Source organism: Podarcis liolepis, assembly GCF_965112155.1.
Source record: "Podarcis liolepis genome assembly, chromosome: Z".
NCBI classification, from domain to species: Eukaryota; Metazoa; Chordata; class Lepidosauria; order Squamata; family Lacertidae; genus Podarcis; species Podarcis liolepis.
The window spans coordinates 48,775,289-48,790,699 of NC_139570.1; the positions used below are offsets into that span (position 1 = coordinate 48,775,289).

Sequence of the window (15,411 nt, forward strand, 5' to 3'; positions counted from 1 at the left end):
CTGCCAGCCTGACTGGAACTGGTCGCCAGGGTTCTTTCCAAGAAATCAGAGACTCTGTCTGCGCTACAAGCAGCATCAACGGGGGTTCAAATCCCCACAGGTATGGGGTTGCACCAGGTGTATAGGGGCACTTCAACCTTCCCCCCCACCCTGCTGTAGTCCAGAGTACAACCCCCCCCCAAAGCAAGATCATTCTACTAACTGAGACACCTGCTGACTCCTCCACCCACCTCACTGAATGGTTTCTATTTATCTCAATTGGTCGTTATAAGAACTCTGTAACCTTAAGAAACTGGAGCCCGAGTTTGCTTTCCTTCCCTCCTCTTTCATGCTGCTTCTTTTAGAATGCAAATCTAAGGTCAAAGACCAATCAAACACACATACTCCACAATTTTTCGGTCCCCTCCCACCTTATTCAGGGTGCCAATAGAATTTTCTGAGCCCAGTGCAGTGGATGCTTGGGTTGCAAACGTGATCCGTGCGGGATGCACGTTCGCAACCTGCAGCGTCCGCAACCCGCAGCGGCGCATCTGCGCAGGCGCAGGTTGCGCTTCTGCGTGTCTACGCATGCGCAAAGCGTGATTTAGCGCTTCTGCGCATGCGCGACCACCAAACCCCGGAAGTAACCCGTTCCGGTACTTCTGGGTTTCGGCGGTCCACAATCCGAAAAAATGCAACCTGAAGCGTCTGTAACCTGAGGTACACTATATGTGGATTGGAAATGTGTGTTACCTTCTATGCATGGGTTGGAGAGGCCCCAAAATAAATGACTTGTCCCAGTGTGACATATCACTTAGAGGACCTGAGAGACCAGGGTTCAAATTCCCACTTGGCCATGACACTCACTGCATGTGACCTTGGGGGCCAGGCACTGCCTCTCAGCCTAACCTACTTCACAGGGTTGTTGTGTGGATTAGAATATCAGGGATAAAGAGTGTTATTTTTATTTCAATCAGCCCCGGTAATAGGCAGTGCCGGATGCTTTGAGCAATAGCAAAAAGACATATCTAGGTTTATCTGGCATGGGAAGAAACCAAGGATAAAATATAAATTATTAACAGACGCAAAAGAGAGAGGAGGTTTGGCCCTGCCAGATTTGAAACTTTATTATGAAGCATCCTGTATCTGCTGGATCTGGGACTGGATTATGCTGGAAAGTGCAGACATTCTAGATTTAGAAGGTTATGATAATAGATTTGGATGGCATGCATACCTATGGTATGAAAAAACGAAGGTCCATAAAGCATTTCAGAACCATATAATAAGAAAATCAATCTTTAGGGTATAGGGAAAGTATAAAAATTTATTTGAGCAAAAAACACCCTTGTGGCTTTCCTTTGGAAGCAATATCTCTGAGAAAAGTGAATATAAGAAGTAATTGGCTAACTTATAGAGAGCTGCTAACCAAACTGGAAAATCAGTTAAAATTAAAAGATTTTGAAGAGATAAGGGAACTAGTAACAGATTGGTTGCAGTATTTTCAATTGAACGATATCTTCAAGATAGATAAAAAGAGAGGTTTTAGTTATGAGATATCAAGATTCCAAAAATAACTCCTAGAAAATAATATCTGTCAAAAAAAAAAGCATTTGTTCCTAGAATGGCGTACAAAGGATGAACAGGTTAAATTGGCTATGATAAACTGGACGAAAGGACTTAGGACATAACATACAAATGGCAGATTGGGAGAGGCTATGGAGAATAGAACTGAAATTCACAGCGTGTTGTACGCTGAAAGAAAATTCTATTAAAATGATCTGACTCCTACTAAGTTATCCAAAATGTATAGAACAAGCTGCAATATTTGTTGGAAGTGTAAAGAAAAGGAGGGTACCTTTTATCATATGTGGTGGTCATGTAAGATAGCAAAGTATTTTGGGAAATTGATATACAATTAGGTCTTTACATGCCTAAATATCCTTTCCTCAGCAGTTCTGGAGGAAAGACATAAATCCCTTGCTATGAATGCTGGTACCCCTGGCACTCTGGAGAGGTCAAAGTGGCAGCGCATGCCCTCCTGTATTGTTCCTCTTGCCAAGATCTATTCAAAATCTTTATCAAACCCCTCTTATTAAATCTGCCAGGGCAATCAGACTGCTAGAGTAGCACAGTCTGTAGAGCATGAGACTCTTAGATCAGATGATTCTCCTGGTCCCTTCCATCTCTACAATTCTAAGATTTTACTCATTTCAGATCAAAATGCATCTATTGCTTTCAGAGTGGCCAAATTCTGTGCTGTAGCAAGCAAAACTCACCAGGAACTGACCTCTCTGACATTTAATAATTTTCCCCTTTGGCGTTTGTGACATGACCATAACTTTTATCATGTTGCTGTTTATCTTAGTTTATTTTATGCTACTTTTATTTATTTTACCACATTGTAAACATTTGTGCCTCATTTTCCCACTCTTTAGCTTTTGGCCATAAATCCAATAAATATTTAATTTTATTTGCATATTCACTTGTTTATATCCAGTGAAAGTTGCCAACTGATGAGAGGGGAGCAATCCTTAGCTTGCTTTTTTTGCCTTTAACAGCAGCTTGATCTGTAGAAATTATGCAAATGAAGTTCTTCACAACACTGACTTCTTCCATATGTATGAAGGGCAACCTACTTTTAGAGAGCAGAACGGTGGTTGGCTGAGAAGCTGACAACCCAGTATTAAATTTCACTATTTTTTGCTTTTGTAGAAATTTGGATAATGCCACCAAATATGAAAAGAAAACCAAAGCAAACACAGCAATTCTATATCCAAATCGCCAATTATCTGAGACATCAAGGACCTACACCTTTGATTTCCACCCTCTAATGTAGTGTTTCCTAAATGGTGGACCCAGGAGGTCCACGTAACCCACACAGGGGGTCCATGGTACATCAACTGTCCAGGACACCCCATTTTAGGGGGCCATGAGAGCATGGTGCCCCCAACATGAGCAAGATCACAGTGCTCCAAAATACAAGTTTTGGATCACCGTGCTCTTGGACAGGTCATATAAGCCATGAAGGAGTGCAACCTGGAAGATGCACAGCCCAGCTTCGCACTGGGACAGACCGGAGTGTATGGTGGCGCAATTCACATAACAAAAACCACCAATGAGATATCAGCATTTTCAAAATTAGGGTCCACGGCTTGGCTTTTTAAAAATAGGAGGTCCACAACACTTAGCTAATTGGGAACCACTGTTCTAATGGCTCTCACATCGTGCAAATGTCTTAAAATAGTCCCTTGTTTGCAAACTGCTTTGAGTCTTAAAAGAAAATCCGCATGCATATAGATAGCAATGGCCATAACGCCATGAAAACAACCCCCTAAATGTCAGCCCAGTGAGAATTTCCAGACCAGGTAATATCAACTTCCACACAATGCTAAGCCAATCGTCACTATTAAAAGCCAAAGCTTGTTCGAATTTTGTCAATGAGAGAAGAGCAACCCCAGTCAAAGTGGAACGGACTGGCTTTGCCAATTTAACCTCTTCCAAGCACCCGAGGGGAAAGAAACCCAAAGTACCTTCTAATAGAATCAACTAAGATGCCACAAAATAGTGCGATTTTTATTTATTTATTTATTTATTTTAGTTCTTCTTTTAATTTTTCGTGCTGGACTTGAAAGCCACATGCTGGGGAGAATTAAATTTGATTAGGAATACAGGAACATACTGTGTCAGGCTGCCTTTATGCTGACTCAGAACATTGGTTTACCTTGCCCAGTACTGTCTACACTGATCTGCAGTATCGGCACTCCCAGGGTTTCAGGCAGAAGGTCTCCCAGTCCTGGCTGGAGCTGCCAGTGATATAAATTGGAACCTTCAGCATGCACGGCAGATGTTCCAGCACTGAGCTTTGACCCTTCCCTTAGGATTCTGCCAGGTGCAAAGAGAGCAGATGTTGTGCTATGGTTAGCATGTTGGACTAGAACCTTGGGCCAGTCACACAATCATAGGATCATAGAAATGTGGAGTTGGAAGAGATCCAGATGTACACATCCATACACCATGTTAATTTCTCTCCATTTCTCATTTTTTTTTCCAATTTTAAATTCAGTTCTCTATCAGTTTCTGGTTGTTTTGTTTTGTTTCGTCCTCATGAAAATTTCTCAGCATTTTGGCACACATTGCTCATAATATTTGTTTATCTATTTATTTCGGCAATTCAAAAGCAGTTTCCAACAAAACAAAACTCTTGAGTGGTTTACAATATATGTTACAAACATATAACATACATAAGATTGTAACATATGCCAGAAACTAAACTCTATGCCATTTAAAACATAGACAATTTTGCATGCACTTTGACTAACAGACACATTTTTGCAAGCAATTTTTTTCTAATATCATGCATTTTGACTAACTTGCATATTTTAATGCTCATTTCCTCCTTACTTATTAACACACTTACTTGGTCGCACCATAAAAGCTGGAGGAGAGTGAGTGTCAAGGGAGTACAATATTTCAGTTCATGTGTTCTATCAGGAAGCGTGAATTTGGTAGGCTGAACTTTCAACGCAAAAGCTACTCAATTACGTTACGTAGTATATATACCACCTTTCCCTCCAGGTAGCATATATGGTTCTCTTCCATCCCATTTTATCCTCACAACAACCCTGTGAGGTAGGATAGGCTGAGGGACTGTGACTGGCTCCTGAGGCCACACCCATAGGTTGAAGTGAGCTTCAAGGCGGAGTGGGGGATTCAAATCCTGGTCTCCCATGCCCTATTCCAACACTCTAACCCAGAGTTTTCCAAACCTTTCCTGTTGGTGACACACGTTTTTGACATGATTTATTATAAAATTTATTAGTATTTTCCACACAACAACAACCCGAAAAATATCAAAAAATAACAATACACAAAACACAAAAACCAACATTCAAAAAAAATCCACATCTTACAATATAAACACTAAAAAGAAAAACAAACGTTGACTTCCACCCATCCCACAGCACCTCCTTTACCTCTCATTTGTGTCTTCCTGTTTTCCTGATCATCTCTATCCTAGCATCTAGATATAAATCCCTCTTTCTTATCCTTTCACTTCACAAGGTTATTCCAGACTCAGCCAGATTTCTGCCCTCGAACCTTGGCTTTTAAGGTATTCATTTAGACACTCCCATTCCCTTTTCACTTCACTTTTATCTGTCAATTTGGCTAATTCTAAATATTCTGAAAGCTTACATAACCACTCTCCCCTAGTGGGTAACTGATTCCCTTTCCAATACTTAGCCACCAGTATTCTTGCTGCAGACGTCGCGTATAAGAAAAAATTAGCTTTGTTTTTTGACATGCATCATTTCGCGACACATTGATCTACTTTTACTAGCAAACCAGAAGTTATACTTTCCCCTGGGGAACATCTGTGTGAAACACCTACACACTGCAGCTGGGCTGAACAATGGCTCTCATTTCTCCCCCATCTCTAGCAAGTTAAGAAGCAAATTATTCCTCACCTCCACCGCAACACTTCCCAACATTCAGGCAGGCCGATGGTAAGACTATTAATGTTATTGTTTCAGGGAATGCCTGGGCCCTTAGATCCCAGCTCAATCGCTGAGATCATCTGCAGGAGCATCGCTGGTCATCCCCCAAGTCGGTGAGGCTCATTTGACAAACGTAAGTCCTGTGGAAAGCTCTGCCATTAGAGATTCAACAGGCACCTTCTGCCTCAACTTTTTAAATGGCAGTTTAAAAACTTGAGAATTATCTAGTCTAACCCTCTGCAATGCAGGAATCTTTTGCCTAATGTGGGGATTGATACCACAATGCTGAGATAAAGAGTTTCATGTTCTACTGATTTTTTTTTTTAATTTTATGAGTAAAGGTAAAGGGACCCCTGACCATTAGGTCCAATCGTGACTGGCTCTGGGTTTGTGGCGCTCATCTCGCTTTATTGGCTGAGGAGCCGGCATACAGCTTCCGGGTCATGCGGCCAGCATGACTAAGCCGCTTCTGGCGAACTAGAGCAGCGCACGGAAACGCCATTTACCTTCCCGCCAGAGCGGTACCTACTTATCTACTTGCACTTGGACGTGCTTTCGAACTGCTAGGTTGGCAGGAGCAGGGACCGAGGAACGGGAGCTCACCCCGACGTGGGGATTCAAACCACCGACCTTCTGATCGGCAAGTCCTAGGCTCTGTGGTTTAACCCACAGTGCCACCCGCGTCCCTAATTTTATGAGTAGTTGTATATTAATATTTTTTTTATAAATAACTATCACTATCTCACCCTACTTCTGTACTACCCAATAACTGGAGTTCTCCAAGGTTACAATGACCTTGGGCCGGTTAAAATATCTCAGACTAAGCTACCTTGCAGGGTTGCTGTGAGGGTAAACTGGAGAGAGGGAGAAGTGTGCATCCCCCCTAGAGATGAGATATAAATGTAATAATAAAAGACGGGGGGGGCAGGGGAATGACACACACATACACCATAATTCAGAAGCAGAACCTCCAACCTAACACGGAATAAAAACAGCAGTGAGAGTCCCGACAAAAGAACCGTGGCAAGAAAAATTGATGGATTATGCAGAACTGGTGAAATTGACATACAAGCTGCGAGACAAGGGCAACTGTGACTTTAAAGAAGAATGGGAACTTTCTACAAAATAGTTTTAAAAAAACCCCAAAATGAATTGGACTCCTTGGCAGGTTTTGAATAAACATACACAAATTTATTGATTGTTAACATAATCTACAGATAATTTAAGGTTTTTTTTTATAATTTTACAATATGCAGAGAATAACATGTGTTGAAAAATCAGAGAGAGGAGCTGAGGGAAGTCGGCGGGGGGGAAGGGGGGAGGGTTTTTCATGGGGAGGGGGGAGGGAAAAAATGGGGGAGGGGAAATGAAGATGATATGTTTTGATAATTTGTTATGTTGAAATTCTTAATAAAAATATTTTTTAAAAGCAAAAACACAGCAGTGAGAGATAGCAGCAAAAATTATGCCTGCGAAAACTTTCTGTTGGAAAAAGACTCCTGCTTCTCCCACCACCACCCTCTGGCAGCTGGCAATAACCTTTCCTGTGGCTGCCCCCAGACTGTGAAATTCTCTCCCATGAGAAGCTAGACTGGCTCTCTCCTTGTTATGCTTCTGCTGGCAGGCTAATACCACCCTATCCAGCCAGGTATCTGGAAACGAAGATGCAGATGGTGATTGCCACTAGGGCAAAGTGGAGTTTAATTGCTGGTTTTAAATGTAATTTTTAAACTAGTTTTTATTGCTTTATATTTTATAACAATGCTGTATACAATGAATGTTGTAGGACTTAGAAGAAAGGTGGTATATAAAGAATATTGAATAAAGAAAGTACATTCAGCTCATAGTTAAGCTGTGGAACTCGTTTCCACAGCGGGCAGGAAGAGTCACCAACCTAGAGAGCTTTAAAAGAGGATTAGTCAAATTCATGAAGGAGAAAGGCTTACAGATTTCCCCAGGTTGGTCACTGTGAGAACAGAGAACACTGTGAGAACAGTGGGCCACTGGTCTGATCTAGCAGGCTCTTCAAATGAGCTCACGTTCTTCATTAGATAAACTACAAGGAAAAGTTCTGTGATGCTCCTCAGCTGTGCAAATTCTGCTCTGCTTAATCTTTCCATTTTGATGTGCTTATTTGGGTAGCTTCCTGCTTTGCTTCTGCCATGAAACCCAAGGCAGCCTGTGTGTGGTTCCTAGGCAGTCTCCCATCTAGGCCCTGTCCATTCTGCCCACTCGCAGGGCAATGAGGCAAGGATCTGAGTTAATGTCTCAAAGCTTAGAGAGAGATGCTTTAAGGATGAATCAGGCTCCTCATGTGGGCGAAAGTGAGTCTTAAGATAGTGTTGGCCTCTGGCCCACAAAGCAGGGGTATTGTTAAGCCTTAAACCTTTGCACACAAGCCCTGGATTTCCTGCCTCTTCCCCGCTCTTTTAAAAAACTTACCTTAAAAATAAAATGCTTACTTAGGTGCTATACATATTGTGAAGACAAGTCCTCTCCTGATTTAGAGAAGCTGTCCCAGTGTCTGATTTGATCCCAGAATATCCCGCTATCCCTTAGGATGACACTATTTTCATTGGAGAAATGTTGGAGGGTATGGAGTTATCTGGCCCCCAAACCCTCTGAAGGCAACCCTGTATAGGGAAGTTGGTTTTTTAAAAAATGTTTAATGTTATATTATGTTTTTATATATGTTGGAAGCTGCCCAGAGTGGTTGGGACAACCCAATAAGATGTGCGGGGTTAAAATAGTAAAATTATCATTATGGAATGGGACATCCCTATTTTCATTGGAGAAATGTTGGAGGGTATGCAAAGAGCCTGTGAGATCCCAGCCTCATCTTAATTTTGTTCCGAAAGTTGGATGTTCATTCATTCATATAAATTATCGCCTGCAGATTTTATGCAAGGTTGTGTTATGGGTTCACAGATTGCATCCAACCTACACAGAGTAGGCCTGTCCTGTTGCAATTAACGGCCATGATGAGCTCGGGTTCGTTAATTTCCATTGGTCTGCTGTTTGTAGGTGTAATGCTGGATGCAACTCTGTATCCTGAGTAGGGATGATGGAGAGAGTCAAATCAATTATCCTCTAAAGGCAAAGCCATCTAAAGGCACAGCCTACCTTCAAAATTTGCACTTACCTGAATTTTGCAATGTGCAACTAAACTTTATCGAACTGTGTATATCGGGGAAAATATGCATAAAAATAAATGTGTTGTTGAAATTAACATACAAAGATGCATTATATTAGGAAATGTTGTTTGCAAAAACATGTATGGTAAGCACAACTGAGCACAAAAATATGCTTATCAGGAGAAATTCACCCTAAATTTTTTTTATGCAAATTGGGGTAGAAGTTTAGAGAACTGAATCAGTGTCTGGAAAAATGGGGAACTGAGAATGACATTGACAGGTCTTTTTACCCCTAATCTCAAAGCTTTTAAGTATTTAGCAATATCCTGCATTAGGCTTTTAATGGTTCATACACTTAACTTGAATGGAGCTATCAAACTAATTGGTTAGGCGGTAAGTTGGTTTTGTAAATTTATTAGCAGCTAAAGGCTAGTAACAATTGTCTTCTTCCCTCCCTGCTCCCCAATCCTCCTTGCAACAAGTCACAGAGGCCAGGTGTAAGCATTGCAATAAGTAAATAAATTCAGGTTTTCCAGGAAAATGTGGGGTTTTTTTCAGAGTTTGATGGTTATGTGCCATGTGCATACATGAGAGAGCAGGGGACAGCAACAAATGACTGGGAAGGTGTGTCATTAAGAATGTGTTGCTTGTTAAAAGGAAGAGGAAAACAGTCGCACTCATCCGCACGGCGTCCTTGAAGAGCACACAATGGTGCAGAACGTCACTCTGTGCGTTTCAAAGCTCAGCTGGCATGTTTTATCTCGGCACTGGGAAAAGGCAATGGGCACATGGCTGTTTAACTTGAAACTTTTATAAAATATAAAGGATTCTACAATCATATAATTAGTAAACCATTAATGAGGGTTTGGGAGAGAGATAAAGACTTAACAGAACAAAAGACACCTTGGTGGCTCTCACCAATTGAAGCCTTGTTGCGCAAGCCACTTGGCAAGAAAGGGGAGTCGCTTACGTACAGTGATTTACTAAAAGATCGAGAAGGAAAATGGAAACTAAAAGAGTACGATGAAACAAAAGACAAATTTTAGAGTTGGTTACACTATAGGCAATTACATGAGACGTATAAAGAAGACCATAAGAAAGGATTTAGTTACACCACTTCTAGATTTCAAAAAGGAAGTCATAGAAAGGAAAGTGAAGTTGCTGAAAGGCGCATATAGTATTCTGCTAGAATGGGAAACAAAAGATGAAGAGGTGAAATCGGTCATGATCAAATGGACAAAAGATATATGACATAACATACAATTTGGAGATTGGGAAAAATTGTGGAAAACAGATTTAAAATTTACAGCTTGTTCTCTTTTGAAAGAAAACCACACAAAAATGATGTATAGATGGTATATAACACCAGTACAGATAGAAAAAAATGTATAAAACCAGGTCAAACATATGTTGGAAATGTAAAGAAAAGGAAGGAACCTTTTGCCATATGTGGTGGGAATGCAGAGAAATTTTTTAAAAATTGGGAAATTATATATAATGAGTTGAAGAAAATGTTTAAAATGACATTCGTAAAAAAATCCAGAAGCATTTTTGTCAGGGATTGTAGGGCAAGGAAAATAAAGAACTTATTTAAGTTATGCTACAACAGTGGCAAGAGTCTTGATAGCACAAGGATGGACGAATGAGGAAACCCCGACAAAAGAACAGTGGCAAGAGAAATTGATGAACTATGCCAGGGGTCTGCAACCTTTAAGACAAAAAGAGCCACTTGGACCCGTTTCGGAAGAAAAAACAACAACTGGGAGCCGCAAAACCATTGCGACATTTAAAACAAATATATCTCCGGAGCCACGATCTGACAGTGGGCGGGAATGTGACGTCGGGACAACTGTGACTTCAAAGAAGAATGGGAACTTTTTACAAATTACTTAATAAGGCAACAAAATGAACTGGACTCCTTGGCAGGTTTTGAATAAACACACACAAATTTATTGAGGGTTAATATAGTAGACAGATAATACAATTTTACAATATGAAGAGAATAATACGAGTTGAGAAATCAGAGAGAGGAGCTGAGGGAAGTCTCGGGGGGAGGGTTTGTTCGGAATGTGGGAGGGGGGAAAGGGGGGGAATAATGAAGATGATTTGTTTTGATAATTTGTTATGTTGAAATTGTTAATATGTTTTTTTAAAATAAACTTTGATAAAATACTGCAGGGAGAAACCAGATTGATTCCACGTTTGCTGTTTAAAATATGTGGGTTGGTGGGTATGGTTAGTATCTTCAGGGGTACTGTTCATTTATTTATTTCATAGAATTTATACACTGCTTAATCGTAAAAAAAAACCCCAAACCCGCAAAGCTGTTTAACAATAAAACAATATTATCATAAATAAGAAGAATTAACGACAATACAGTGGTGCCTCGCAAGACGAAAAGACTCCGTTCTGTGATTCTCTTCGTCTAGCGGTTTTTTCGTCTTGCGAAGCAAGCCCACTGAAGGATTAGCGGATTAGCGCTATTAGCGGCTTATCTGCTGATCGGATCAGCTGGTAAGCGGCTTAGCGGCTTAGAAAAAGGGGGGGGGAACCAGCAGGAACTCGCAAGACATTGTCGTCTTGCGAAGCAAGCCCATAGGAAATTCGTTTTGCAAAGCACCTCCAAAACGGAAAACTCTTTCGTCTAGCGAGTTTTCCATCTTGCGAGGCATTCGTCTTGCGGGGCACCACTGTAATTTAAGACATTCAAAAAGTGAAAATTAACAACAAGCTAAGAACACTAGGTCAGCTTCCCTAAACAAAATATTTTTCACAGGCACCAAAAAGAGCATAGCTAAGGCACCAGTCCCGCTGTCAAGAGACAGTGAGTTCCAAAGGGTGGGTGGTGCCACACTGAAATATTGAGTTCTTACAAATGAGGAACAAGTATTACGTGGCACCTGCAATGGTGCCAGTTCTGCAGATCAAAGCATTTGAGTAGGCCCATATGGGGTAAGGCGATCTCGCATGTAAACTAGCCCCAAGTTGTTAAGGGCTTTCTATACCAATATCAATGCCTCTGGATATTTTTAGATCATGGGTAGGCAACCTAAGGCCCAGGGGCCGGATCCGGCCCAATCGCCTTCTAAATCTGGCCCATAGATGGTCCAGGAATCAGCATGTTTTTACATGAGTAGAATGTGTCCTTTTATTTCAAATGCATCTCTGGGTTCTTTGTGGGGCACAGGAATTTGTTCATCCCCCCGCTTCAAAATATAGTCCGGCCCCCCACAAGGTCTGAGGAATAGTGGACCGGCCCCCTGCTGAAAAAGTTTGCTGACCCCTGCTTTAGATAGCGTGTCCCAATGTCTGTGGTGTATTGCATCTGAATATTTGGCCCCATATCAAGAGAACCTGAAGCACTTTTCTCACAGGGAAGCTGGTGGCTCACATTGGAGAAACACAAGTTCAGATCCCCAGTTAGTCCACAGATCTCATTGGGGGCTAAGGCAGTCCCTAACTCTCAAGTTAGCTTGCCTTTCAGGGTTGTTGTGAAGCTGCAGGGGACTGCCTGAGAGCTCCTTTGGAAGGAAAGTGGGAGGCAGACTACTGATTCTCAGAGGGCTTCTCTGAGCCCCTTCTTCAGAGAGGGTAGTCCAGGGACAAACAGCATACAGTATTCTCAAAGGGACCCTTGCCCCCTGAGAATAAAGTTCTGCAGCATCTGCAGTAAAGGCTTCACAGGTCTGTGGAGTGCAGAAGCTCACACCTGACATATAGGCTGCCGTTTACCCTTTTCTGTCTGCAATCATGCGCTGATAAGAGCTATTTTGCACCTCTTGGAGGTCATTAGCTGGTGAAAGGAGATGGCTTAAAAATAATAATAATAAATAAATGTTAAAAACTGAGAAATGAACATGCACCTCTCAAGCACTACACATGTATGCTCAGAGTCATGCTAAACTCAGTGGTGCCCACCCCCACAAGCAAGCATGCCTAGGGACTGTCGCTGTGGTTATTTCGATGTCGCAAATGCATTTCCCTGGTGAAGAGTTCTGTTAAGTCCCTGTTCTGCGCCCCCTTAAATCTACTGGTTTGCCTCACCTAACCCTGTTGTTCCATTTCGCCCTACATCGTTCCCGAGAAAACACACCCATGTCCTCAAATTCACTTCTCCCAGGAACCGCTGTCTTGCCAGAGGCTCACTGTTAACTTACTGCACACCGCTGGGGCACCTTCAGACACACTTGAAAACAAAGAGAAGAGAGAAATAGAACCAACTTCTCTTTTGTGCCTGAGAAGCTTGGGTGGGGAGGAATGATGGAAAAGATCAAGCACAGAGAGGTCTGAGAGGAAATAGATGTGGATTTCACCCTGAGCAGATGGTCTGTGGGCTAAAAGGCAAAATGACATTTCAGTTTCTTTGGAGCGAAACTGGGAGGAAGCTATTTGCAGGATCACAATCAAACCCAAAACTTTTAAAATAAAAATAATTCTCACCACCACCACTACCACCACCAATGAACCGAAATCGTTTTAGTAGCCGGAGTGTATACATACCGTTTGGCTGGACCTGACTTCTCTGAGCTGGAGAACAGCCTATGTAGGGATGGGTGTGGAGTTGTAACCTGCCCAGTCTATATTCTGCTGAACTAGGCAGGACTTGCATAAAAGGAAACTGTCCCAGCACTTTCTGTCAAAATTAAGCCCTGTTTTGTTATTTCCAAGAGGGATTGTTCTAGATCTCACATCCTGAGCTATTTTGACAGAAACCCTGGGGATAGGGGAGAGAGAGCGAAGTTTTCGATGTCAAAACATGGGTAATTGTGGAAGGGCAAGTTGCAGGCAAAGTGCGTCTTATGTTTTCTCTCTCTCTCTCTCTCTCTCTCTCTCTCTCTCTCTCTCTCTCTCTCTCTCTGTGCTGCTGCTTGCCACGTTTCCTTGTTTTGCTTGCAAAAAACTGGTGAATCACATTCTAATTGGTGCAATTGCAATGGTTGGGGGGGGGGACATAGTTTGAAGGCGGGGCCTTTTCCTTCCTGACCAAAAGTACTGTTTTGAATAGTGTGGCTTTGGCAATGCTATTTTTGTAGGAAGGAAAAGAAACAGAATGTGCGAGCATTTTGGAAGAGAAATGCAATCCGTTCGGTTTCCCTGTTTTCAAATTGTCCAGCCTTCTGGCCTTTTTCAGACGGGCGAGGCCTGCAGATTCCTAAGCGGAGTCTTGTTCCAGGGGAGGGCTGTGACCAGAGCTCAACCTTCAGGATGGGGTGGGGGGAGAATAGCAATAGTGGGCGATTCTTAAGAGGCAGGCAGCCTTTTAAGACCAGGGCCTCTAGAGGCAGCTAGCAATAAAATCATTAAGAACAGAACAACAGGGCAAAGAGCAGGTTCTATCTCAGATCCTCCCAAGTGTCCTTGTTTTCCAGGGACAGCCTCAGATTAACAGAAGTCGCTGCAAGTTTCTGATTTGATCCTGAAATGTCCTGCTTTTCCTTAGGACGTCCCTATTTTCATCAGATAAATGATGGCGGTTATGATACCTAACGGACTCATCTGTGACTCCTAGAAGCTGCCAGCATGCAACAGCAGCCACACCCTGGGAAATGGGTTTGACTGGCTGGCTAAGCCAAGTGGGGATTGAACTGTGTGCAACGCAGGTGCTGTGCTGGACCTGCACCACTTTAAAGACCAACAAATTTATTGTGGTGTATTGTTTTTGTGGACTATTTTAGAAAAATGCAGCAGCGTCTTCAGAAGGATGAATGTATCTCAGTTCCTTATTTTCCTAGTCTTCAATTTGCCACATTTCCTAATCAGTTTATTTTTGTTTTTATTTATTTGTCATGAAAACAACTTGTTATTTTAGTGAGGATTTCTCCTCATACACACATTTCTGCAAGCAGTTCCCCCTAATCTAAAGCATTTTAATATCCCACCCCCCACCCCCGCCACTGTAGCAGGAACCCCAATCATTCCGTTTGTACAAACTTCACACACTCACACTCACACACTACATATGCCACACTTCTGTTATAAATTCATAGAAAAATCAACCACACATCGGATTTGCACTGTTCCATTTTTATTTTACTCCATATGACAAGGACTATCAAAGGGGGGGTGGCTTGGTTCTGGTCAGCCATAATCCCTTCACCATACCAGCACATACACAGGAGCCCTGCCCAGTTGCTATGCCATCCCTGATGGTCCTAGACAGAAGACCATCAAGATCACAAAGAACTTGCATATGGGAGTGGATTCAACATGGACTGGAACAAAGGACAATGATCAGCTCTTCCCTCTGGGGGCAGGAAACTGCCAACTCCCCTTTGTCTCCTGGAAGTGACTCATGGGCAGGGGGAAAGGAGGAACCAGCCAGGTGACAGGACACTCAGGTTACCACCACAACTCCTCCCTCAACCCCTCCTTTCTGTAATGTATGCATGATGTCAACCCCTTCTGTAATGTATGCGTGATGTTTCTGGGGGTGGGCTTGACCTAGAGGATGGGAATTTCAAAAGTTTTTATAAGGTCTTGCACACCATCTTTCTGGGTCTTTCCTCTCTCTTGCAAGTGAGGGGAACACCCTGTTGCAACAGTTCAATAAAGGCCAAGCCTACAGGCTGCTGTTTTGCTCCAAGTTATCCTGGTTGGTGTCTTTGTTTTTGTCCAAGGGAACCCTCGGATTTTTCCAGTAACACCACTAATGCACACCTTTTAATGGATGATGGCCCTGAATATGTGCCTTTTAGGGACACATATTTTGGTTTGAGAGCTTCATTCACAAAATTTGGAGAAGTGCAGAATTACAAAGAGTAGCCATATTCAGGTTTGTGGTTGCTCTAGGAGGTGTGAATTTG

The 15,411-nt window shown here is 42.3% G+C and overlaps 1 protein-coding gene across 1 annotated transcript in view; it reads right to left on the reverse strand.

Annotated features, from left to right (window-relative positions):
* Positions 1 to 13,542, reverse strand: part of GLT6D1 (glycosyltransferase 6 domain containing 1) — a 34,402-nt gene extending 20,860 nt beyond the window's left edge. Inside the window, exon 1 of the mRNA XM_083485975.1 lies at positions 13,109 to 13,542. Coding sequence (XP_083342101.1) covers positions 13,109 to 13,217 — 109 coding nt within the window. The 5' untranslated portion in view covers positions 13,218 to 13,542. The remainder of the gene's footprint in view (positions 1 to 13,108) is intronic.
* Between the last annotated feature and the right edge of the window lie 1,869 nt (positions 13,543 to 15,411).